The sequence below is a fragment of the Stigmatopora argus genome, chromosome 5, assembly GCF_051989625.1.
Source record: "Stigmatopora argus isolate UIUO_Sarg chromosome 5, RoL_Sarg_1.0, whole genome shotgun sequence".
Taxonomy (NCBI): Eukaryota; Metazoa; Chordata; class Actinopteri; order Syngnathiformes; family Syngnathidae; genus Stigmatopora; species Stigmatopora argus.
In genome coordinates this window covers 1843531-1870348 of record NC_135391.1, presented here as the reverse complement: position 1 = coordinate 1870348, position 26818 = coordinate 1843531, and the positions used below count along the sequence as shown (strand labels likewise).

Here is a 26818-nt window from a genome sequence, read left to right as displayed (position 1 = left end):
ACTAGGAAGAGGAGGCGTGGTCGCGTCAAGTTTGGTGGCCTCTCATTGGCTAACCATACTTCCGCCTACTCACCATCGCGTTGCTGCGGGCCCTCTTGCACTACCGCACTCTCGCAGGGCTACTCGGACTCACAGGCACCACGCCGTTTGGGTCAGCCACGAAAGGACCGAAATGGCAGCGAGGCACCGGCGTTGAGGCGTCGTCGTGGACAAACCCGCTCCACGCGACATTGCCCGAAGCTCCGCCAGTTGTAAGGAGCCCACTCACGGCTTACTTTGCCTCACCTGCGCTCGTGTGGTGGCGTGAGGATCAGACCTGCCTTAGCCTGTTAGCTCACGAGCTAGCTAGCTAGCGGCTAGCCCTTCCGAGCGGCGTGGAAAGCCCCACGACGCCGCCGTAACGAAGCCCGGCGTGATTGGATGTACTGAATCCCAGCCACCGGAGGATTTCAGCGGATATATTTTCTCAATTCTACCCGAATTCCCCCTATTTTTCCCAGCGGCGTCTTTATCGAGTTAGCCGCTAGTGCCACTACTATAGCTAACCGGCCAATCAAACTCCCGTCTCGCCCGTCTTGTGGTTGCTGTCGTCCCCGTCAAGGTGGACGCAATCACACGCACGACGTGTCCGAGAACGTCTGGGTCGTGGAGGGTTTTTCCGCTACCAAATGCCGAGAACCCGACGACACACCGCGGTGGAGGAGAGAAGACAGAAGATAAGTAGATAAAACTAGACTCAAGCTCGTGGTTTTCCCCCCACTAACTGTTTCCACTGAGCGCCATTGTTGGCTGCTGGACTCGTTGAGAATAAAAGGATGAAGAAGTTTTCCAGAATGCCCAAGTCCGAGAGTGGAGGCGGCGGGGCCCCCGGGGGAGCGTCCGGCTCGGGGTCGGGGCTCAGCAGCTACTTCGGCAAAGTGTTCGCCGTTGGACGTTATCAGGTCACCGTGGAAGAGCTGGTAGCCGAGGGTAAGTACCCGCACTCTTCCCATGCATACATGTATCAACTTTTTGAATCACTTTAAGTAAATTGTCGCAAATTCTGCATAGTTTTAGTTTCCTGAACTGGGGGGATCGAGATTAGCCCCCACGGATATAACGCCCAAGCCGTTTCTTGTGTCAACAACAACTTTGCCAAGGTTCTCTAAAACTGACAAGCAGGGTGCCCTTGGGCAAGCTTTTGAAACTTTTTGGGGGGATGAATTTTTCCCCTCTGAAGCAGAAAGTTTAGAAATTTAAATAGAAAACATGTCCATATGACATTTGAATTTTTTTTCCACAAAGGGTGTGATAATTGCAGAAAATAAAGGTTTGAAAATGACCAGATGTTAAGGTTTTAATAAGATCAGAGGTTAACTTGTTCTTGTAATATGATACTGTCAGATGAAAATTACATGTTACCAAAGTTTTCTGTGATCGTCAAAGAATTTAATGAGCAAAACTGTTAAAGTTATTGCATTATGAAAAAAGTTACCAAACTTTTAAAGATTTTTTTGGGTGTAAAGTTTGATTTGGGTAAGTAAACCAAGCCATTTTAAGAGTGAATACTTAAATTATTTTTCGTAATGAATGCGAGCCAAGTTTCACAAAAGGATAAAATGTAAAAGCAAAAGTTGGTGGTGTACGATTAATCCATTTTACATCATAGTGAATTTTGGCATCGCAATATTGAAATTGACATTTTTTTCAGTGATTTGGGATAGGCCTCATCACCCTCTGAATGATAATCATGTATAACAAAGTAATATTTAGTGAGAATGAAGTTGAAATGTGTTATTTTAGACTCTGAACTACGTTTTTTTGTACTCTTAACGTTATTTTCGGCCAAAAGTAACGCTATAAATACGTCATGAACTATGATAAACCTCCTTCACACTTCCTGAATTGAATCATGAGCCCATCAAACCATGTGACCAAACAGGTTTTACCATGGGACTTGCACAAGTTCACCAGGTGACCCCTTGTTTTGTCACTAGTCCACTGTTTAGATCCTACTTGGATTGTGTTAAATCTGCATAGCAACAGCGCGACCATTTTTGAAGTTACAAGATTTTCCGGGGGGTTTCTGCTTCTTGCCCAATTTGAGTGATGAAAAAAATATTTCAGCGCAATGTCGTAAAGATAATAATAAAATAAGTCATGCGATGTTTCCGGCATGTGTCACTTGCAGTTCTCCTTTTCATGATTGAATGATTTTTTTGTGCTGTGTTGGTCAACTTTGCGAGCCTAATTTAGGCTAGAAAGCGCTTATCTTTTCAATAAATGTGGCTTTTGTCAAACTTTGATCAGTCAATTAAGATTTTCCCTTCAAAGTAACACAGTTGTACTCCCTATTAAAACCATGAATATGGAGGTGAAAATTGTGAATCGGGGCGGCTTATACGAGAGAAATTGTAAAATTCAATGATTTTAAAGCGATTTTAAGGGTGCGGCCTATACGCGGAGGCGGCTAATATGCAAGTATACGGTAAGTTACACTGAAAGGTAATGACTGACTTTTGTTAAAAACTATCTAATTATTCCGCTTTCAAAGTTGGTTAAATATGGTAATATTTATGTTGAATGACACTCAAGCTACCAAAAGAGATCGTGTGATGTTTTTATTATTATTTTTTTAATCCGGTCAGGCCTGTCTAATGAAAAAGATTCCCCTCAAGCACTGACCCTTCGAATGATCGGCGTCATTAATGTTGTCGTCTCGTCCATTATGGACTAAACATCGATTGGTCGCCGTAAATAGATGCCAGAGTGGGATGGACGTCTTTTGGTCTGGAGGCCCAGTTTGGTTTGGAAAGAGGTCCTTTTGTTTGTATTTACAAAAAAAAATGTATTGTTGTTACATTCGGCAAAAGTGTTAAACATCCCACATTTTTACCATTAAATCCGTTTTTTTTTTTCAGAAGGGAAACATTATTTGAGAAACTATGCATAAAGAGTGGGACAAGAAAAATGACCAAATTAAACAAAAAAAACTTATTTTAGAAAAAGGTCAGATTTTAAATACAGAAAAAATATATTTTCAAATTTCAATAGATGGACTGGAATTTTATTCAGACATTATTTACTTGCTATTTGGCGGAAAATAATATTTTTAAGGAAATAAAACATTTTACAGGTAAGTGAAAATTTCACAGCAAAATGGTTTTATCTTTCCAAACATGATTTTGCAAGTTTATTATATAAAAAGCACGGGAAAAACGTTCAAAAAGTTATTTGTCATCCTAAAAACAAAACAGTTTGGTTACATTGTGTGTTTACCAAAAAAAAAGCGCTCGCAAAAACCTAGTCCTGGTAACAGTTAGCACTAGTGTTAGCCACCGACATTATGACTAAATAGTTTGTCTGGCAGTAGAAACATTGCAAATGGCCACGATTAGCATACTGTACGCTTGATGAATGGCTGTATTGTCTCTTTTGTCGTCTCGTAAAATGCCGGTATGAAAAGAAGACGAAAAAAAGCCTGCGTTCCCGTGACGGAAGTCACGGGCTCCTTTTGTGCTCCATCACTTGAGTCCCAGTCAGCCAAAATGTCAGTCAAAACTAGCATCGCCCCTAATTTCAATGTCCCGATCACATATTTCTCGATCCAATGTGTATCTGGATTTGAATTTAGAATAAATGCAATTATGGTTTGATCAGACACTGCTGGAAAAGGTAAAAAAAAAAAATAATGCATATTTTGAGTGCATAGTCAATGCCATTATACCACATTAGTATGTTAGCTTAGCTCATGTGCTAATGACTTTTCCTATTAAATCTAATACATTTCAATTTCAGTGTTCATAAAACGTTAAATCCTGCCTGATATTATCATTTGACGTGTACATTTTATTTTGATACATGGAAAATATGACTGCTAAATGCGCACAATAATCCCTTGACAATACCTACATATTTTGCCATCCAAAAACCGACCTTTTTAGCTTTTTTTTCTGACGTTGCTGGATTTTCTGGTTTATTCTGTTACTTTTCATTTTTTTTAATTCATTAGTTTGACCTCCTAAGGTCCCATTTGACGACAACAGATGTGGAATTCATTTCAACTAGCTGCAAAATGCTAAAATGCTCATTAACGGCGCAGGACGTCCCGTTCTTTTTGACTGGGCGGAGCCAACGGGTCAAGCTTTTTTTTAAATCTTTCTTATTGTCTGGATTCGACATCGTAAATCGTCTCTCTGTTGAAAAATAGAATTTTATTTTTGGCCCGTCTCGTTGGATGTGATGTGCGCCATCCCTGCCGACCCAAAGTGCAGAATGTGTTGCCTACTTGCGAAGAAAAAGGACCACCGGCCCCCCCTCTAATGCCTATTTTTAGACCGCCGTGACTTTCTGCTGCTGATGCATCTGGACTGTCACTGCGGTGAGGCGTACTCGTCAAGGGCTAAAAATTGGGTGGCCTCAAGTGGGTCACGTTTGTGCACCACCAGGTCGGTCGACCCCAATAGGAGGCACACCATTTATTTGATTTAAACAGCCTTAACAGTTGATGACATCATTTTTAAGTGGTTTTATTATTTTTTTAAGGGCGTCGCTCCTAAAGGAGTGTCCAGGAAAACTGGGACTTTGTTTCCATCTGTTATCGCTTTGAAACTAAATCAGATCGTCATTGGTGCGTCATTTCTGTAAATCTATTGTTTTTGCGTTTCTCTGGTTTAAAGTCTATGGGTTCTTTTATTATTTGAAAGCAGGAGTTTTTCTGGTTCAAAATTATAATCAATTTATCCCAATTTACAGGCGAAATCCACCATTTCCCCGATTTAAACGTCTATTTTGACATTAAAGGTCACGGTTAGAATCTTTGATTACTATCATTAAAAAAACTACCGTATTTTCTCGCATATTAGCCGCCTCCATGTATAAGCCCCACCCTTAAAATTGCATTAAAATGATTGAATTTTACAATTTCTCGCGTATAAGCCGCCCTTGATTCCCAATTTTCACCTCCATATTCATGGTTTTAATAGGGAGTACAAATGTGTAACTAGAAGGGAATATCTTAAGAAAAATCATCGAACGTGGTATTCCTAAAATACTGTATGAATCGATTGCTGGATTGCACATTCTGAAAGGGTGTTGCCTGTACATAGACAAATTCAAAAAGGAAGTCAGGTGAGTAGTACAACCACGTAGTGTGGCCGTAGCAGTCTAGTTTGAGCGAGCAATGGCAGACACAAGTCAGTTTTTCATGTTATATGCAAGATACACTACCATTTTTCTTGAATTTCATTCAAAGACGTCAAAATATTTTTTTTTTGCGTTTATCTGTTCATCTTTTCTCTATTTTGAAATAAATGACCGTATCAGCCATCTTGCGTTATGGCGTTTCGTACATATCAAGTCTAATTTGTGCGCATATAAGCCGCACCCTTGATCCGGTCATCATTTTTTGAGCCACAAATATGCCATATATACGACAAAATATGGTATTAAAATCTGACTTTCATAGTTCAAATTCGACTTTTACATTTTCAAATGACTCCAATTAGACTACAATTCCAATCATCAGCATTTACACACAATTTCCCTTGTTTACGTCACAAGACTCCCTTGTTTGCTAGTCCGCTAGTTGCAATTTGCCGATATACCCGCCTTGTCCCCGATTTCATTGTCTACATCGCCCCAGTGTATTTGTCAGCGACTCTTAGTATGACAAACGGCTGACGTCGACTAATCAAATAACCGACATGAGGACTTGTAGACCGGCGAAATGAATCGCTTCTTTGTTTTGGTCCTTGGCGTCACTTGGCGTCGGACAACAACAACAACAACGGCGGTCTCTGTGCTTCCTGGGTCAGCTTTGACGTCACTGTCGCCAGTTCAAATGGGGTCTTGCGCAGACCCCCGTGACTCCGAGGGTTCCCCCCTTTGTCTAGAATGTTGCGATGCGTGAGGGGTCTTTGATGACCCACCCCTGCCTTCCAGGCGCTTGTCGGGGTGGGCTTGGCGAGGCGACGAAAGCCCCCGGGTAGCGATTTAGCGAGAACCTGATCCTGGACCAGGTGTGGCCTCAAAACCAATCTAGAGCAGAGGAGTCATTCCAGACGGAAAAGTATTCTTTCGGTAAAGCCGGCAGGCGTACGTTATCTCGTCAAAGTGATGCCATCCGCATGGAATTCGTTTCTCCCGTCACCCCCGGGGCACTTTTAAGAAGGGTTCTTCTCAAATGGACACTTCACAGACTTTGACTTGTAAAAACTGTCCGGCGGGTTGAATTTATTGACACGGAATGGATTCGAATGGATTTTTTACGGGACATTTGAAAGCTTTGGAAATCAAGTTTGGCTAAGACCTGAAAATGAGAACGTTAGCCAGCAGTAAGTGGGAGCAGAGTACAATTTTTGTTTCCAAGACTACGTAATCACTTTTGTTATTAGAAGTTGGCAGTCAAGCAGAGCGGGGTCAGCTGTGGCTAATTTGAGCAAGACGGAAAAAATCCACGACAACTCTTTATTTCAGAGTTATACTAACAAAATCGTTCCTTTCAGGGATTCAAATGTTATCTCATCAAAATTGTTAGAACTAAGAACTACTTTGAAACTAGTAACTAACGCCATCTGTATAATTTCCCTGGAAAAAAAATAACCGTTTCTAAAATGACATTGATTTTACCATTAAACCCAAATTTAACCATTTTAGTGATTAAAATAGGATTGCGTTGATTAAAATATATACAAATTAGCACTTGCAAAATTAGCATTAAATCAAAATTTAACAATTTTAGTAATTAAAATGGAATTTGGATGATTAAAATATATACAAATTAGCACTTGCAAAAATAAGCATTAAACCAAAATTTAACGATTTTAGCGATTAAGATAGGATTTGGATGATTTAAATATATAAAAATTAGCACTTGCAAAAATAAGCACCGTATCATTTTATAAGCCGATGGAACGATAATTTATGATAACCCAAATCTAATATTTGCTTTAAAATCTGTTAACACTTACACCCGTATTTAGCACGGTAAAATGTGTTCAGGGTAAACAAACGCGCTTATGTAACAAACCGTTTACACTGTTAGCCTATAGCTTCCATCCCTTCTAGCCTACAGTTTGATCTTTACAACATGTTTGCGCTCTAGCTCATAAAAACATCACATAATGGGTTTCTATTTTTTGCACGCATCTTTCAATTCACTTGACCGCCGCAATAATTCCTGTGGTTGCGACCGCTAACGCCGCTAGCTCACTGGCGTTTACCCTTAACCACTTTCTGACCGCAAGCATGTTGACCTTTGCTGACCAGAGCTAGCTAGCTTGTTGGGCAACAAACACACCGTTGTTGAATCCTTTGCTAGCACAGTGAAGCTAACGGAAATTGCCAGATAACAAAGGTTGAGCGTTACATCATTTTTAGCTCAAATAAATCATTCCTGTTTTGATCGTTGGTGTCATACATCATTGGTTTTGCCCGGGTCATCAGAACCTGACCTTGGCGTAAAGTAATTTCTGTGCAACTTTCAAGGCTGATTTTGATTTGTGCTCCCACCCCTAACTCTAAGCTCTCACTCCCCACGCTGACCTGGTTCAAACCTTCAGAATTTGCCCGTTTCGAGGTCATTCTCGCCTCTACTCCTATCCAGTAGCCCAACTCGCGAACAGCTAAACAGTTTAAATCACAGGCTCTTTTGCATGCTTTGAGATGAATTCACATACCTGTCAACCTCAACCAATTGCTCCCCTTATTAATGATTGCAACTCCCCTTATTATGTGATTAAAAAATGTAAAAATACAACACGGCACATATTTACTCACATAGGGCGCACTTAAAAGTCTAAAATTTTCTCCTGATTGAACGGGCTGCCCAATCAGTATGTCCTAAATTCAAGATTCTGTAGATGCTGACAGCTTGACTGTCTGGGTACATTGCTTCCTGACACGCTATATATTTATATAGTGAAAATGGCGGAAGTGACTGCTTTAAAAGCATAACAACATTAGCAATCGACGATGACGTTTTCATCTGATACCAGTGACAGAGACGATCCGGATTAGAGCCGAAATGGGCAAAACGAGATCGGTTTTACAAAAAACATACTTTAAAAAAATCCAGTACTAAAGCTTTTATACAGTACACAGTTTGAAATTGTCAAAAAACACATAAAATATGGGAAAAACGTATAAGTTGACCAGTATGAGTTCATGAATGAGTTGTGAGAAATACTTGCTAAATGTTCGTAACGCTTAAGCTTCATTCAGTTCTAACATTTCATTCACAGAACAGCTTTACACAATGCAACAAACTTTGATTTTCTATTTTCCGCTCAAATCTAACCTGCATATTTTAACAAGACCACGCTGACTCTAGCCGTCATATGATCTTCAAATGATCTCATCAGCGAATCAATTCTCCTCGACATTCGATCTTTACACATTTTGTTACTCAACCTCTCTGCGGTTACGTTTGCGCACATGATTTTTTTTTTTTTTGTGCAAACCCAACCACAGATTTTGTTTGCCGAAGAGACGGAAACAACTTGCGTCTGTTTGCAGGAGGATTCTCGGTGGTATTCTTGGCCCGTACGCACAGCGGCGTGCGCTGCGCTCTCAAGCGCATGTACGTCAACAACGTTCCCGACCTCAACGTCCACAAGCGGGAGATTACAATCATGGTAAGAGACACTTCCGATGGTTTCAGTTCTGTTGAAAATGTTAAGTTCCAGCCAAAATATGATTTTAAAAAAAAGAAGTCCATGCTGAAATTAGATGATCTTAATGATATTACTCTCTATGTGGATTTGCATTCAATTCATTCTTAAAATTAGCTAGTTACGATCCTGACTGAGATTCAGGCAGACATTTTGAATGAAGGTTTGAGCTCAAAACAACCAAAGCACGACAGTTTATATATATATATATATATTTTTTACATTACAACCTTTTGATTTTCTAACGCACAGGTGTTAAAGTGGCGGCCCGGGGGCCAAATCTGGCCCGCCGCATCATTTTTGTGCGGCCCGAGAAAGTAAATCATGAATGGCGACTTTGTGTTTTAGGATCAAATTAAAATGAAGAGTATAGATATGTATTAAATTTCCCGATTTCCCCCCTTTTAAATCAATAATTGTAATTTTTTAATCAATTTCTTCTTTGTTTTTAGTTCAAAAATCATTTTGTAAAATCTAAAAATATATTTAAAAAAAGCTAAAATAAACATTGTTTTAGATCTATAAAAAACTGAATATTCAGGGATTTTAATCCAGTTCTTTTAATCCATTTATATAAAAAAAAAATTGAAATATTATATCTACAATGGTCCGGCCCACATAAAATCGAGTTGACGTTAATGCGGCCTGCGAACCAGCCCGAGTCTGACACCCTTGTTCTAACGAGACTGCTCTATTCTTTCCTTATTTTTAAACAACAGTTCCATCTTTTTAGTCCCCTCGTAAATCACAGTCTCGCACACAATAGTCAATTGCAACGTGGAAACGCAAATTAAAATGAAAGAACACCAAAAAAGTATATCTAAGCTCGCAAAAATCAAATACACACGAATCCCTACCTCCCATAATGCATCTCTCCTCCCGATGATCAACGCAGAAGGAGCTATCGGGCCACAAGAACATCGTGGGTTACCTGGACTCAGGGGTCAACACGGTATCCGATAGCGTTTGGGAGGTTCTCATCCTCATGGAGTACTGCAAAGGTAAGTAAAAACTAGCCACAAACTGGTAGGGATGGTGCCAGAGTGCATCCTCAATTGAGTTTTGCTTGTTGATAGCGGGTCAGGTGGTGAAACAGATGAACCTGCGTCTAAACGTGGGTTTCAGCGAGGCCGAGGTTCTGCACGTCTTCTGCGACACCTGCGAAGCAGTGGCGCGGCTACATCAGTGCAAGACCCCCGTCATCCACCGGGACCTCAAGGTAAATCGGTTTATGTTTGCAAATATAGTCGTACCTCTACTTACGAAATGAATTGGTTTCCATAACTTTTTTTCATAACTTGAATTTTTCGTAAGCAGAGCAGTACTTTATATGTAAATTCCGTAATTCATTCCCTGATACTCAAACTACCAACTTGACCCTTTAAAAATGATCAGTGTCCCAATTTTGTATGAAAGGTGCGAGAAACAGACAAATATGAAGGAAAATTATTTATTCATGTAATTAAATGAATAACAAGCATGCAAAAACTTTTTCTATTCGTACAGTGAGGAAGAAGCTAACGTTAGAACACAAACACGCATCTAAACAACTTCAAATGATGAATTGAAATAAACTCAGCATTATTATAATTTTAAATAAAGAACATCGTGACAACAAACGGCGGTCAAAAGAGCTATGTTCTCCCACCGCAATAATTTTGCCAGGAAAATTGCAAAATAAAATAACAGAGACAGGAAATGCATTTACATTCAGAGGGATTTTGTAACCTGAAAATTTCGTACCTAGAGGCATTCATAAGTAGAGGTACGACCGTATGTAATACAGAGGTGACGTGAACCATTTTGACCGTTGTTTGACCTCTCTTTCTGTTGAACAAATTTGAAAGGCTGATCCCAAAATGTCTCCAGGGCGACTGAAACTTATGCGTTCAAAATTCCGCACATGAATCTTAATATTTGCAGGGTCAGCGCTAGAACGTTCATTCCAAATTATCCCAGCGCCTCTGCTTCCTTTTTGCACACACCCTGTCCTCCTCCTTCCTGCTTCCTTGGCCAGCTGGTTTTCGGATTTCCTTCCACGGGTGCGGAAACCCCCGAGCGGTCTCCCACCTGCTACTGATTCGCCTCTCGCAAAAAAAAAAAAAATCCCAGATCTGAACGAGGGAGAAGTTTGAATCCTTCACTTGAATGTTAGCGTCAAAGTTTAAGATTTGAACTTGGCCACGAGCCAGATAACGGCGGATGTTGGGTTTTCTTTCAAACCAAGTTCATCCTGAAAACGTCATTTGATTGCCTCCAAATTTGAGCCACTATTTTTGCCTAAATTGCCCACATACTTTATTTATTTTGTCAAGGCGTTGCAAAGTGGTATAGTTCTTTCACAGAACTCGAAACTCTAATCGCGCAACCACAATCATTTTGGGGTCTTTGCTTAAGCAGCATTAAATTTGGTAGGCTTAAAAGGGCCACTTTAGGGCCAATTTTCCAGAGGTCTTAGAACCAGAAGTTTGGAAAATTCACCCCCCAAAGCCAATTTCACGTAGCAACTTGAAATCTAGTACACAGACGGCTGTAAATAGACTCGCGAGAACTTATTAAGAAGCCATGCCTGAAGAAAGAAAGGATGTCTGCCATTTTGACATCAGGCAGCCATTTTAGGATCATGTTTGGCAGGGGTAGTAATATGTACTAAGACACTGCCTCCAAAGTCCATTTTCCCCAAAATCCATATACATACGCATGTAGTTTGTGTACTGTATTTTCACACTTATAGGGCACAATTAAGTCTAAAATCTTCTCTAAAATGGACGGGGCGCCCAATCAGTCGGTGCGTCTTGTGTATGCACTAAATTCAGAATTTTATATGACCCTAACCGCTTGATTGACAGCAGACGTTCAGCCTAAAAATAGCCTCCCTGCGTATTCCAAGCATTAACAAACTCAGTTTTACCCCTGTTTCTTTTTTAAACATACGCTAGCATTAATGCTAATGCGTGTGTCGTGCTAGCACAACCATTGAAGCGCATCCTTTGAAACAAAGCACCTTTTCTATAGACAAAAAACTGAAAATACAGTATATTTTTTCTACTTCACATATATGAAGATCTCCCAGAATTTATATCATCCGTCTAATCTTGCCAACCGATTTAATCTATACACGCTCTGATTATGGGATGTATGTGATGAACATGGTTGTTCCTTTGACAGGTGGAGAACATCCTGCTCAATGATCAGGGAAGCTACGTTTTGTGTGACTTTGGCAGCGCCACCCACAAAGTTCTGCAGCCCCACAAAGATGGCGTGACGGCGGTGGAGGATGAGATCAAGAAGTAGGTTCAATATATTGGACTGAAAGTCCAGAACGTTTTCCTATCTAACTTTTAAGCTGCCACATTTTTGTTTACTTTTCCCCCATCATAGCAAATGTAGCCTTAGAATAAATTTAGTGTATCATTTGACCTTTTTGCGCATTCTTCTAAGTCCACTCACACAGCAAAATTAAACGAGTATTGGAAATTTCTCACTTACAGTCGTTTTTCATATATGCAGTATTTTTTTCAGTGATGTTTATGTTAAGGAATTGGCATTTTTTGTCATTAAAAAGACTTCCTGTCATTCCCCACTTCCCGCAGATACACGACACTCTCGTACCGGGCCCCAGAGATGATTAACTTGTATGCGGGGAAAGCCATCACCACGAAGGCTGATATATGGGTAAGTGTATGTATGTATGTGTGTGTGTGGATACTGGTCGGGTTGTCCTGACAGGTTTTTCCTCTTGCTCCTTGCAGCCTCACCCAGTTCTTGTTTACTTTTGCTTTCCCTGTTATCAAAAAAAAAATAGAGCAGTGTCTCATGGCACAACAATTTCAGGCATTCATTTTCATCGCTTTTAAAATAATGAAGATGAACAGATTACTTTGTTTGATGTGAAGTTAACAAGTTTAAACCTAAGGACCGACATAGCGTTACTTCGATTGACAAGTGATAGAAAACACATATAAATATGAAGTAGGGATCGCATATTTTTGTACCTGATTTTGCTCATACATCTGACAAAAATGATGGAATCACCAGTTTTGGGGATATTAGCTTGCTAGTATAGCATAATAGCCCTATTCAAATATTTTTGAAAATGTCATTTGTAACAATCATATCAGAATTTTTAAATTCGTATAGTGACTCACTTTAAAAAAAAAACATTATTTTCGGCTGAATCTTTCAATTAAAAAACATTTGCTGCATGATATATTTTTTTTCTCCCCAGAAATGTTTAAAAACAACGCGTGTTCGTCCCGTTCCGGTCAATTAAGTTACTGTTAACTGAATGGTCCAAGTTGACTCTGCTACTCACTTGGAAGCATAAAAACACAATTTTTTTGATTCCCAATCTTTGTTTGATCACGTCAACAAACCTCTGAAAGTAAGACAACTGTTGAGCAACAACATTCGGCCCCACGCGCCTCTCCACTTCCTGTTTACCGCCCCCCCCCGCTAGCACGCTCACTTCCTATTTATTTGCAGTGTGTGTCAACATGCATGCCCGTCTGTCTTTATCAGCTTGTGAAGTGACAACAAGAGGCGTACTTTGAGGCAACCACAAGGCAGCGCTGCTTCCAAAAGGGTTTATCTTTTAAATGCAGCGTCGCCACTTTTCAGTGCATCATTCGTAAGCAGTCTGCGGCCTTGTTTGCTAGGACAGACATATTTCTCAAGGCGTAAAGACGTCTGGGCCTTTAGCTGAGTCACTAAAAGGACATCTATCACGAGTACAACTTTATTATGTTGACTACTTCATTATTTATTTAGTATTTTTTTATGTGGTGTTTCCCTTTGTGACAAACATTATTTTTCTTATGACAATAACATCTACATCTTAAATATTTTGTTGCTTTATAAATAGATCTTGAAACCCCAATCTGTATGTATGTATGTATGCATCCATGTATGTGTATATATGTGTGTAGATGTATATGTATATATGTATGTGTATATATATATATATATATATGTATATGTATGTATGTGTATATGTATATATGTATGTGTGTATATGTATATATGTATGTGTATGTGTGTATATGTATATATGTATGTGTATGTGTGTATATGTATATATGTATGTGTATGTGTGTATATGTATATATTTACATGTGTGTGTATATGTATATATTTACATGTGTGTATATGTATATATGTATATATATGTATATGTATGTGTATGTGTGTATATGTATATATTTACATGTGTGTGTGTGTATATATGTGTATATATATACATATATATATATATATATATATATATATATATATATATATATATATATATATATATATATATATATATATATATATATATATATATATATATATATATATATATATATATGTGTGTGTGTGTGTATATGTATATGTGTGTAGATGTATATATATGTATGTGTATATGTATATATATGTGTATATGTATATATTGACATATATGTATATATGTGTGTATATATATATATATATATATATATATATACATACATGTGTGTGTGTGTATATATGTATATATAGATACGAAACGAACATAAATAATAATCTTTAAAAAAAAAAATATATATATATTTTTATTATTATTTATGTGCGTTTGTTGTTATTTGTGCACTGCGGTGAAGCTTTAAATGTCATACTTGTACAATGACAATAAAAACATTCAATTCAATTAAAAACTCAAGAATCCCTTCCAGAAAAGTTGTATGTAATGTCAAATATTGCGCCAAAGTAGACATTTTATCAAGTAGTAATTGTGGCTATTTTTTGGCCGCTTTCGAAGATAGTTATTATTATTATTTTTGATTATTCAGCCCCCAAAACTCCTTGTTCCATCATTTGATGAATGTCAAGAGTAGACTACAGAAAAGTCTTGACAAGTCATATTGGTACTTTTTTTGTTCTTTTCGTTTTGTCTGCTCAACATTAAAAAAGAGAGTTCCTAATCTTTAAAATGTTTGTCTTCACAGGCACTGGGCTGCTTGTTGTACAAGCTGTGTTTCTTCACGCTCCCTTTCGGAGAGAGTCAAGTTGCCATCTGCGACGGAACCTTTATCGTTCCCGACAACTCCAAGTTCTCCCTCCAATTGCACTGCTTAATCCGTAAGTCCTTTTTCTATTCCCTTGCAAAGCTCTGGTGGCGGCCTGACGCTGTGTTCGTGATCTAATTTGCACACTCAGCCTTATTTTGTGTGCGAGCGTTCTAGCACAGAACCATCTGTACAGCCTGTTTAAACCAGTCAGAACTGTCTGTCTCCTAACTTGGCTGCTATTTGTCTCGCTTTCTCTTCTAGTACTGAGTCAATAGCTCCCGCAAGTGGCGTAAAACAGAAGCACGCCCCGCTCTTTTAGGTTTTTAAAAACAATCTAACTAACGCCTGAGTGAACCAAACTATATTTTGACTCTAATTATATCACACCTGACTTACTGCCTAACAAGTTGGTCATCGGACTGCAAAACAACACTAAAACCAATTAAAACAATTTTAAAGCACGCTCTGAAAGTATTGGACAGAAAACCAAAAACGCACCACCATTGTCAGATATATATATAAAAAAAATACAAACTCCTGAACTGGGACAATACTGTTAAATATGCAAATGTCATCTTAGTTTACAAAATCTTCCAACACAAACCTCCTCTAATGCAAGATTTTGTACCAAAAAATTCCAAGACGTCAGCAAGGGCTGGCTCTAGAGGTGACTGTGTAGTTCCCTTCAAAAACAATGCTAAATTAGCCTAAGCACTGTCTCTGTGCTGGAACTCGATAGCAATTAACAGCCAATCATCTTAAAGCCTGGCTATTGGACGAACAAAATTGCGATCACAACGTTGTTTAAGAGACTAAAGATGGAAATTAGCCCTCGGCTATAATCTTACATATTTACATTTATATGTTCATTAACATAACATAGATATGTTCATTAATATGTGCTGTCCCTTTATAAAAATAAATCAAACTTCTTAGCAATAAATGCTTTTCATCCAGGTTACATGCTCGAACCAGACCAAGAGAAAAGACCGGATATCTACCAAGTGTCCTACTTTGCCTTTAAATTTGCCGGAAGGGACTGTCCCGTGCCAAATATTTTTGTAAGTACAACGCCGACTTGATAGCTTGGTTTTATTGTTATTCCTATTTACAGAATGACTTTGTTTACAGAGTTCTCCCATCCCCACGTCGTTACCGGAGCCTCTCACAGCCAGCGAGGCGGCCGCCAAAAAGAGTATGACGAAAGCAAGGTGCCGATTTCTTTGAAATATTTAAATGTGCCACGCAAATGATTAGATTATTATTAAACACAAGAAAACTGGCATTAAAAATATTGGGCTGGCTCTAGAGGTGACTGTGTAGTTCCCTTCAAAAAGAGTGCTAAATTAGCCAGAGAAGAGCCACATGATTGGACGTCTGTCCTCGTCACTCAATTGAATATCACTGAATCTTTTGATTATTTTTTTTTTCAGAATACGAGACTCGGTGGGCCCAACAGAGACCTCCATCGCTCCCCGACAGAGGCCCAAGGCGGCAAATTGTAACATTCTGCCGCTCGCCACTGTCACGCCAGTCAAGATGACCGTGGTGCCTTCTGCTCCTGTCAGCAATGGTCAGAAAGGTGCGTTAAAAGTAACACAATCACACCAAAAAAAGCAAGATGTTGCAAAAAAAGGGAAACTCTTGGCATCTGCTGGTCGGAAGGGTACATTACATGACCTAGTCCGTTCCCTAATGGAATAATTGATGCTGTAGATCAGAAAATATTGAAAAATAGAGTTGGAACAATCACAGTCAAAAAATGTTTTGTCCAATATTTACACAATATAAGACATACTGAATGCCAACCCCCAAACAATAACAAAACTATACCTAGCACACGGTTGTGAAAATTACTCCTCTTATCCCGTGTAAGTCAAACATTTTAAACTTGCGTTCAGCTCCCGCCGCCGGTAATGGCAGTCAGCAGCACCGAGTCCTGCAGCAGCTGCAGCCAGGCGACCTGCGCCTTCAGCAGCTGCACCATCAACACCAACAACACCAACAACAACAACTACTGCAGCAACAGCAAGCGCTACAGCAGCAACACATCAACGCACAGCAACTTCAATACCTCCAGGTAACATACCCGGGTCCCGTGATCTGCGCATTCAGTCTTTTGAACGTTCTTTTTTTTAATCCCTAACAGTACCAACAAGCTGTGCAGCAGTCCATCCAGCTGCAGCAGCAGCAACAACAGCAACAACAACAACAACAGCAGATGATGATGATGATGCAGCAGCCAATGTATCAACAGAGAGTTGCTCAGGCGCAGTACGCCGCCATGGTGAGTGATTTTTATTTTTTTAAAGCAGAAAAAACAGCGTGCCCCCTTTTGCACCGACTTTTTGGAAATTCTGCACTTCAGATATTTTATACAGAGCCCAAAAGAGTCTGGGGACTTGGACTTTGCACTTTAACAATGTTATAAGGAGACAAAATCAGAATTATGAAGGGCAGCACAAAAAAAATGGGTGAAAAATAATGAAATGCACCGAAATCCCATTTGATAAGAGGTGAAGAAATGTCATGAGTTAAATCTTTTAAAATGATTTTTTAAAAAAAAAAGTGGGACACGGGAAAAATATCTGAAAAAAGGCTGGGAGGGATGGTATTTTGATAATTATTACATAAATATTTGACATTTTCAGTGGAAGATGCCAAATACAATAATAGAGGATCGTTCCTATATTTGGAAAACGGAATAAATGTTAAATGTAAAGGTTAAGTGTATAGTGAGAGAATATTTAAAACTCATTATTATAAATTAATTCATCCTAATTTAAAAATACAAAATCAATCCGGGACTGTTGTGAAAGCCATTTGATGGTACTACATCACCAAATCCCCCACAGACAAGCGTCACGTATCGGGCGGCGCCGAGCAGTCAACTTTGCGCCAACAGCAGACGCTCCAACTTAACTGTTGACTGGCGGCCATTTTTTAGCTCCATCTGCGTCAGCCGGGTTGCAATCTGCTGCGGCCAGGGGACTCCACGCGGGGTGAAAAGCCGGGTACTCCACGTGGCGTGCGGACATGAAACAAATACAAATACTGATGGAGAAAAAACAAATAGTACACAAATAATCTCAGGCAGTACGCCCCCCCCCCAAAAAAAAAGAACGCTGGCATAATTCCATGCCAGCCACTGTTTGAGAAACGCTGCTTTCATCTGGGGAAAAAAATAAGTATTAAAAAATATAGTAATAATCAGTAAAACAATAATAAGAAAAGATAAATGTGAGCTGACTTTGTTTAACTTTGGCCCCTTCGCCACTCCCTTTCCTTTGCAACCCCAGCCTCTCAAATCCAGAACTGGTCTCTAACAGCATTCCACCATCTTGTCGCTCATCGCTGTGCACCATCAAATCATTTCCACCGTACCCTTTTCTCTCCTCCCGCCCCCTTCTTTTCCCACCCAACCCCCACCCAGCTGCAGCAGTACCAACAGGCTTTAGTACACCACCACCAACAACAACAACACCACCACCAACAACAACAACAACAGCAGCAGCATCATCATCATCAACATCATCATCCCGCCTACCTGTCATCTCCACTGGAGTTCCAGGTGCCTCTGGGCTCCTACGATGCGACCACACCCACTGCAAGGACAACCCACCTCGGGGCGACCTCGCCTTCGGAGCCCTCTTATTCCGACCCAAGGTAATTCCAGAAAATACATTTTCAATTCATATTACTATGTGAGGAAGTTTATTTTACACGGCACAATGGGTTACTTTCAAAATTCTGAGATCTAGGGTTTAAGTCCAGGATCCAGCCTCCCTGGTTGTTGTGTGATCCAGCAGACGATCATTTCGATTGATACAGAATCTCAGAAATACCACGTGCGATTATTTTTCTTAAGATTTTTTCCTTCAAAGTAACACATTTGAGCTCCCTCTTAAAACCATGAATATGGAGGTGAAAGGTGTGAATCCGGGGGCGGCTTATATGCGAGAAATTGCAAAGTTCAATGATTTTAAGGGATCTACTTACGCATGGGGGCGGCTTATACGCGAGAAATTGTAATCAATGTTTTTAAGGCAATTTTAAGGGTACGGCTTATACGCGAGAAATTGTAATATTCAATGATTTTAAGGCGTTTTTAAGGGTACGGCTTATACGCGGATGCGGCTAATATGCAAGAAAATACAGTAGCTGCCAACAAGTTGAGGGTGTACCCCGACTAATGCCCATTTCGAGCTGGGCTAGGTTCCAGCACCCCCCACGATCCTTGTCAGGATAAGCAGTTCGGAAGATGAATGTTGTTAAAATTTTGTTGTAACTCAAAAACTGTTAGACTGAGAAATATAAAAACACTGTGACAGACTTCACGCTATGAAAAAAAAATACACAGTGAGTGAAGTTAGAAAGTGATTGTGGCAGTGGTCTTTCTCCCTTGTGTAGAACGGCCATGCTGGTCTCGGACGCCGTCTCCCCGCCTTCGCAGAGCGTGAGCTACCCCCCAGACATGTCGCGCTGGAATCCCTTCAGCGAGGACAACTTCTCCAAGTTGACGGAGGAAGAGCTGATCGACCGCGAATTCGACATGCTCCGAGCAAGCAAGTGACGCCTTTTCTTAGACATTGAGGAAAAATTGGCAACGCGCTAAATTGAATCCCATGAATCACACCATAAAATTGCTCATTGACACGCCTGCAAAGATTGGCTGCCATAGACGGCCGTCGTCAATGGAGAGACGCTCCTTGGCCGTTTTCGTCAGCACTAACGCCCGTTTCCTTGCAGATAAACCGGCAGAGAGAGCGGCCAGCGCGGCTCCCGAACGACTCCCGACCGAGGACCTGTTCGGCTCCCTGCCGTTTGTGGCCAACGCAGGCAAGTCTTAAGAGTCCCCGTCCGTCGCAAAGGACCCAACCGACCACCGAGATTCTTTGCTTTTAGATGATTAACCGCGCTCGCTAGCGCCTCTTTTGGGGCAGTACAGTAATACCTCGCCACTTTGCGGATCCGCCACATCGTGGCTTGGATCCGCCAAATATAGATGGAAAGTACGAGTAAATACAAACACGAAATGGGCAAGAAAAGGCAAGTCACCATTGGAGAGTTTTTGACTGGCCAATAGGAAGCAGCGTCTACCTTCGGGAGTTAAAAAAAATAGCATATAGCATAGAGTACAGGTGTCAAAGTGGCGACCCGGGGGCCAAATCTGGCCCGTCGTATCATTTTCTGCGACGTTATGTTTTAGTATTCAAAATTCAAAAGATTATAGTTGTATATTATATTTCCTGGTTTTCCCCTTTTTAAATCAATAATTGCATTTTTTTTAAATGCATTTTTTTCTTTTTGTGTTCTTAGTTCAAAAAGCATTTGGTCAAATCTAAAAAGTGTATCAAAAATATTTTCTGTTTTCCACTTTAATATTGAATATGATTAAAAAATATGTATATATATTATATCGTTTTAGATCTATAGTGTAAAAAAACTGAATCTTTAGGGCTTTTGATCCAGTTCTTTTAATCCAATTTAAAAAATTAATTAAAAGTCCAAATAATAGTAAAAAAAACCACCATAAAAACACTGTCCCTATATCGCTGTTATTCACCAATTTCGGCAATTCTTGGAACCTACAAAGGGCGATAAACGAGGTATTACTGTATGTCTTTAATTTTTATTTTTGGGACCTTTTTTATGACCACAAGCTCAACCGAGACGGCTTTGATTGTAATCCGTAAGAAGGGCGGTCTTCCGCGGGGGGAAGAAAAACACCACCAAAGAATGTAGCTGCGAGCATTCTAGCGGAAAATGTCAAAATTTTAATTAGCACGGACATCGTCAATCATTCCAGGTGATCGGCAACAATCAGAGACCACTCCAAGGTCCTCTCAATTCCATGAAATTTTTCTTTAATATGTAATGTAGTACATAAATTGTTCCATTCAAGCAAGCCTTATCCGTTCATTAGTTTGTTGCCAAATTGTGAATGTTTAAAGTCAAAACTGCACATTTTTTTTTCCGAACGGCGTTAAGATGTACAGAATGTAGTGTTATTTTTATGAAGTCTGTGACAATTATCAGTAGATTTGCTTTTCTCACTAGCCTAACAAAGCGCAATAGTTCCAGCTCTAATTAGCTATTTTTCTAATTGAAGCAAATACAGTAATCCCTCGAATATCGCGATTAATGTAGACCAAATAATCGAAAAATCGCAAAGTGTGGTCACCCCTATTATATATATTTTTTCCTTCAGTGATGAGTCCTAGTAGCAAGAGTGGCTTCCGCTTAAGAGTTTCAGTGTGGATTTTCACATTTTTATGAACTTTAAAAACGTATAAATAATAATTAATTGTGGAAAAATATCGCAAAGTAGTGAATTCGCGATAAGTGATAATCGAGGGATTACTGTATACACGTAGAAAACTTGTAAAACTGCAGAAAGTAGCTTATTTTAGCATTTAGCATGTTTGCGCTACTTGAAAAACATATTTTTGAGCAACTGAGCCATTCTGTAATGACAAGCTCTTCCAATTTAGTCAAAAGAAATTTGGTGAATATTTCCGGTGGGGACCCGCAATAATAGCTCGTGTGCCTCTTCCTGCTTTCAATGTGAACGTCCATGTTTATTTTTTTTTATTCCGAACAGCCACGTTTTCGTCTTCTGTTCCGATTTTTTCAGTCCGATTGGCGAAGCAATACAAGCCTGTCAGAACTTGAACATCCATGTGGAATGTTTTAACCTTGCGACGAAAAGAAAACAAAATGGGGCTCACCAACTAGTTTAATTTTAGTGCCTATTTTTTTTACTTTGCGTCATCAGTACACCCATTACGTTCGTGTTTTTAATACAACTAAGGTTAACAATGTGTTCATTTTTTATGTTATTTTTTCAACCATCTACTGCATGTTTTATTCCAGTAACATGGGAAATTTTGATAACTTTTGTCCATTTTTTTTAAGACTGATCGAGGAATCTCTTCCCAATTTGATAGAGATGGAAATTTCCGTCCCAATTTGTTTAGACGTCTCGTTATTGGTTAAATCATTTCGAGTTTCGCGCGATTCTTAAACTAGGGAATCGTGAATTGACATTCCTTTTTCTTGCATGCTAGTACATACAAAAGGCTAAAGCTATGCACTCATGCGCTCGCTCGCAGTTGATTATTAAATTAATTTGAGCCGTAATCATTCCGAGACATCTTCCATTGGAAAAAAAAAAAAAACGTAAAAGCAGCCCTTAACGCTAAATAGTTGAGTTTACGAGAAACATGCTATGTTGCCTGACTTTTTGAATTTTTTGATCGCGTTGCTATGAAGTGCCTCTTACGCTAATTTTCAATCCAACTGTGAATACCGTATTTTCTCGCATATATGCGCCGTATTTATCGCTATAAAAAATGATGACTGAATCGAGGGTACGGCTTATATGCGCACAAATTAGACTTGACATGTGTTAAATATGTGAATATTTTTTCTTAAGATTTTCCCTTCAAAGTAACACATTTCTACTCCCTATTAAAACCATGAATATGGAGGTGAAAATTGTGAATCAGGGGGCGGCTTATACGAGGGAAATTGTTAAATTCAACCCTTTTAAGGGAATTTTAAGGGTGCGGCTTATATGCGGAGGCGGCTAATATGCGAGAAAATATGGTCCCTCTAATCAACGTCATTGAATTTAGCGAAGCAAGATTATTTTGGGCTACTTTCCCCGGTAGATTAAAAGCATTTTTTCTGGTTGTCATAAAATACTGTCCATACAATCCAAAAGGCTTGCATGCCCCGCCCCTCCCCTCAAAGGTAAGTCCCATTGCGTCCTCATCCAATCGATTTATATTATTTTCCGTCATTTTTTTTCCTCATTTGCTTCTCTTGGCTTGTCTCCGACGCCCCCGTTCAGAAACATCTTGTTCACGTGTACTGGTGGAAAATTCTAGAAGAGCAAAGCATGCAAACAAAGCGGCTAAATTAACCCACATTTTGCCCCATTTGCGTGATGTATTTTCTTCTTTTTTGTCTCAGGTTTTTTTTTTTTAATTAGTTAAATGTTTCTGAACACCTTTTGGCTGCTTGAAGAATTGACCCTTGCTTTTTTTTGGTTTGTAAAAAAAAGCTCTTGTATTATACTGAGTGTGTGGCTGTATTTCTTATAGAATGCTATCGAGAAATAAATGGTTTTGACAAACAAGTCAAACAAAGATTTCCTTTTTTTATTGAATGTTCCACCACTACACATCTAAACGAGCAAGATGTTCCTGGCGTGCGTATTCGTTTTTTTGTTTGTTTTTTGTTGTCGCGTAAACTAGCGACGTTGGTATCGGCGCCTGATTGGCTCGTTTTTGGAGTATTGGATTATATTAAGAAACTAATGATAAACAACATATTATTATATTTATAAACAGGATTGCTTTAGGAGGTCCCAGCAGGACTCGGTTTAGGGTTTTTTGTTTCCTGGTGGGAAAAAATAGCAAAACAGTTTTGGGGGGAAAATCCATGTTGGGACAGGCATAGCCTTAACATTATTAGTTATTTAAAAAAAAAAAAAAAACTGAAAAATCTTCCCGCACTTTTAATTCATAAAATTTTTGGGGAAAAAACTACTAGTTTTTTTTCTACTAGTTTTCGATTAAAATAAACAATTGACTTGCAGATCTAATTAAACTTATTGTAAGCTTTGGTAGTAATTGGTCTTTTTTGTAGTTTTGGCTTAATAGAGTTCATTTACCAGTAAACAAGTAATGATAATTTAAAAAAAAACACAATCAATCCTGAACATATTTGGAATTTTTTGGTGTTTATGTCCATGCTCTTTCCATATTCTAAAAGCAATCAATAACTTACTGATTTAAAAATATACATTGTTGATTTTTCTCAGTAAAGTAAAATATCAAGACACTTGTATCTTGTTTATAGTCGATAATAGGTTCTTCAATTCTTCCATGGTGTCGACTTACTATTATTTGGACTTTTAAAACCTTCTCGATGCTATAATTTAACTCCCGAGGATAGACCCTGCCCCCTTGTGGCCAGTGAAGTAATCTCCAATTCTGATTGCCCCTCCATGTCATATTTGTATTTTTCCAAAATATTTAGCAGATGCAAGTCGCCGTGTTTTGACTCCACAATAGTCAATTGGCAATTAATGTATAAATCTTTTTAAATAAAAAATAAAAATGGCCTGATCTTCTCCTCTTGAATATTTGTGTCCTTCCAGCAGGTTCTGACGCAGCGGCCTCCCCCCGAGACGCCGGGTCGGCGGCAAAGGAGCACAAGTCCCTCAGGAGGGGCAACGGCGACGACTCGGACAGCGACTTCGAGTCCGACCCGCCTTCGCCCAAAAGCAGCGAGGAAGAAGAAGAGGAGCCCGAGGAGGACGAAGGCCCCGTCAGCGAGCACGGCGACGGCGACGACACGGAGCCCGAGAACGTGGGCCAGCGCCCCCTCCTGACCGAGTCCGAAGAAGACGACGAAGACAAGCCCGGCTCCGACTCCGACGGCAAGCTCAAGACGGAAAGTACGGCTCGGCGTCCCCCCCGGGACCCCCCGGCCTCCTCGGTGGACGTCTTCGGCTCCGTCCCCTTCCTGGGCGGGGACATCTTCGCCGAGGCGCCTTTCCGGCAAGTCAGCCCGGAGCGGCGGCCCGCCGACGATTTCGACGTCTTCACCAAAGCCCCGTTCGGGCGCAACCTCTCCAAGAACGCCGGCGGGGGGACGCCGCCCGCCTCCCCCCAGGGCGTGGACGTGGACGTCTTCGGCTTCGTCCCCTTCCACGCCACGTCCAGGAGCGCCGAGGACATCTTCCGCCCGTCCGGCGAGGACTCGCCGCGCCAGCAGAGGTTGAAGCAGCGAAGCTTGCAGAAGTTGTCGTCGCGGCAGAGGAAGAGCAAGCAGGACGCCGCCGGGCCGGGCAAGCGCCACCACGGCACCCCCACGGGCGCCCGCAAAAGCGGGAAAGGCGTCAAGGCCACTTTCCGCACGCCGGAACGCGCCCGGAGACACAAGAAGGCCGGCCGCCGGGACTCGCAGAGTAGCAACGAGTTCCCCAGCGACTCCAAGGAGAACATCAGCGTGGACGTCACCATCGCGGAAGGGAAGGACGACGTGGGCCAGCGCCCCAAGGACGACATCCTGGACCCCTTCGGAGCCAAGCCGTTCCACCCTCAAGACGGCGGGCGCAACGGTAACGCGTACCCGGGGGGCGTCCACGAGAGCAAGAGCGAGCCGATTGGCGCGGTGGATCTTCGCGGGGATGGCGACGCCACCGATGATTTTGGGGCGGTGCCTTTCACGGAAGTGGTGGTACCCCCTCAGCAGCAGCAGCAGCCGGTGGAATTGGACCCCTTTGGTGCCGCGCCCTTTCTATCCAAGCAGTGATTGGCTCTCCTACATGTTCAGTCGGAGCCTGATTTGAAGACGGCTTGAATCCAGTGGAAAGCTGTTTTTATGCCGCATCGTTTTATTGGAGAAGACGAGAAGAGCGCAGAACGACGCACAGACGGCATTTTTTTTTCCCCAGCCTGGTCAGCGACGTAGCTTATGGCGGCAGTGGGATTTTTTTTTTGTAACTTTAGACACCAAGACCACTCCGACCAATCAAGTCTCACTCTAAAACCACTACGTCCACTACCACAAAGCTTTGCCATCCGGCAAAAAGATGAGGATAAGTAACCACTCAAAATGGGATGTTTGGATTTAGCTAGCAGCGTTGAAGCAAGTTTAGCTAGCAAATTCAAGACCAACCCAACTGTATGTAGCTTAGCAACAAGTAGCTTTCTGGCTCCAAATCTTCTTAATTCGACTGTCGTAACTTAGCCATTTTGTGCCCGTTTTGAACCTTTGGCTGGCCCACTAAAATCTCTATTTTTCTAACATGCGATTGTTCCACTGGTAAGTTTCATACGAGGTCATGGGGCGCTTGAGCCACGTTTCAGAGACAAAAAAGCTTCAACGGGCACCGCTAGTCGGGCCTTTTTGCTTGGGGCGGGCTCTTAGAAACGTAATGGAACGACGTCTAACTGTGATTTCTAAAAGCGCAACTGTTTAAATCCTCAATTCTGGGATTTAGCAAACCACTTTTTGAGCTGATGCCATTTTGTACACTTTGTAAGACATTAGCAAGCCGCCAACTGTGATTTCTAATGTGTGACTGTTCCACTGCTACTTGTTTTTTTTCTTGAATCCAGGAAGTAGCAAGCGCCCCAAAATGGTGGCCGTGGGACGTGAGTTTCTTTGAATAAGGAAGTCATGGGACAAGGAGCTTTTTACAAGATGGCAAAAATCCCACAAGTGACAATTTGCAGTGGACACTGGAAAGGAAGACCACTTTCTGGAGGTACAAGATTCTTTTTTGACATTTTTTGCAGTATCGCCAGAACCAAAATAGACTTTGGACACTTTAGAAAGCTTCTCTGGCACACTGACAAATGTCCAGTCTTCCTTTTTTTACCAGTCGTTAAACTCCGCATATCGTTTTTTGGCTGTTTTTATGCTGCAGGAGCTACCTTCTCCAAACTGTGATTTCTATGACGTGACTGCTCCGCTGTGTATATTTAAACAAAACGAAAATGGGTGCTACCTTGACTTACGATGGCCCAATTTTCAAAGTGGTCCAGTTTTAGACAAGACCCTGACCCAATGGATCCATCAATCCAGGTACTGTGATGCCCCAATTTTGAGCCATTTGCAAGTCAAGGTACCACTTCTTTTTTGCACCGCTAAAGCCTTACTAGCAGTCGCGCGGTACCTCGGAAAGAAAAATCAATAACCACGTTTCGTTTGATTTCGAGCTTCTCTCTTTCTATGCACTCTTGTTCTTCCTCACATCGGCGACCGCTCTTCTCACAAGTGCTCTCTTTTTGATTGTAAGACACAATCCGATAGTTTTAGTTTCACGTTTTTATCCCGATTGTTTGTAAAAACGCTTGACATTGAAATATATGACTTGAAAAAAACTTTCTGGACTTCTTTGGAATTACAAGAATAATTTAATACAAAAACAGTTCATCTACATGGTTTCTTTTGACGTGTTCTCGCAGTTTACATCGACAATGGAGCACAGCACGTATGAATGCAAATTGGATGTCATATATACACAAAGCAACAACATTGCAAGTTTGCTCTTTAGTTACCATTTAGTGTCCAGTGCAGTTTTATCTAGTGATGGGGTTCGTAGGCCAATAA

At 40.7% G+C, this 26818-nt stretch overlaps 1 protein-coding gene across 3 annotated transcripts; it reads left to right on the top strand.

Annotated features, from left to right (window-relative positions):
- Window positions 1-70: 70 nt before the first annotated feature.
- bmp2k (BMP2 inducible kinase) lies at window positions 71-26645 on the top strand. Of its 3 annotated transcripts, XR_013300261.1 has the most exons (17): window positions 71-969; window positions 8497-8615; window positions 9547-9652; window positions 9728-9870; window positions 11820-11941; window positions 12245-12326; window positions 14618-14750; window positions 15638-15741; window positions 15812-15891; window positions 16114-16262; window positions 16582-16760; window positions 16830-16967; window positions 18114-18346; window positions 19091-19245; window positions 19430-19519; window positions 23853-25970; window positions 26133-26645. XR_013300261.1 is itself a non-coding variant. In XM_077600497.1 (16 exons), the coding sequence occupies exons 1-16, from the start codon at window positions 816-818 to the stop codon at window positions 25010-25012; spliced, it is 3144 nt and encodes a 1047-aa protein (XP_077456623.1). In that variant the 5' UTR covers window positions 71-815; the 3' UTR covers window positions 25013-26645. The 3 variants fall into 3 exon arrangements, 2 of the variants coding, with proteins under 2 accessions (XP_077456623.1, XP_077456622.1); XM_077600497.1 differs by having other exon boundaries at window positions 23856-26645; XM_077600496.1 differs by having other exon boundaries at window positions 23853-26645.
- Window positions 26646-26818: the final 173 nt, after the last annotated feature.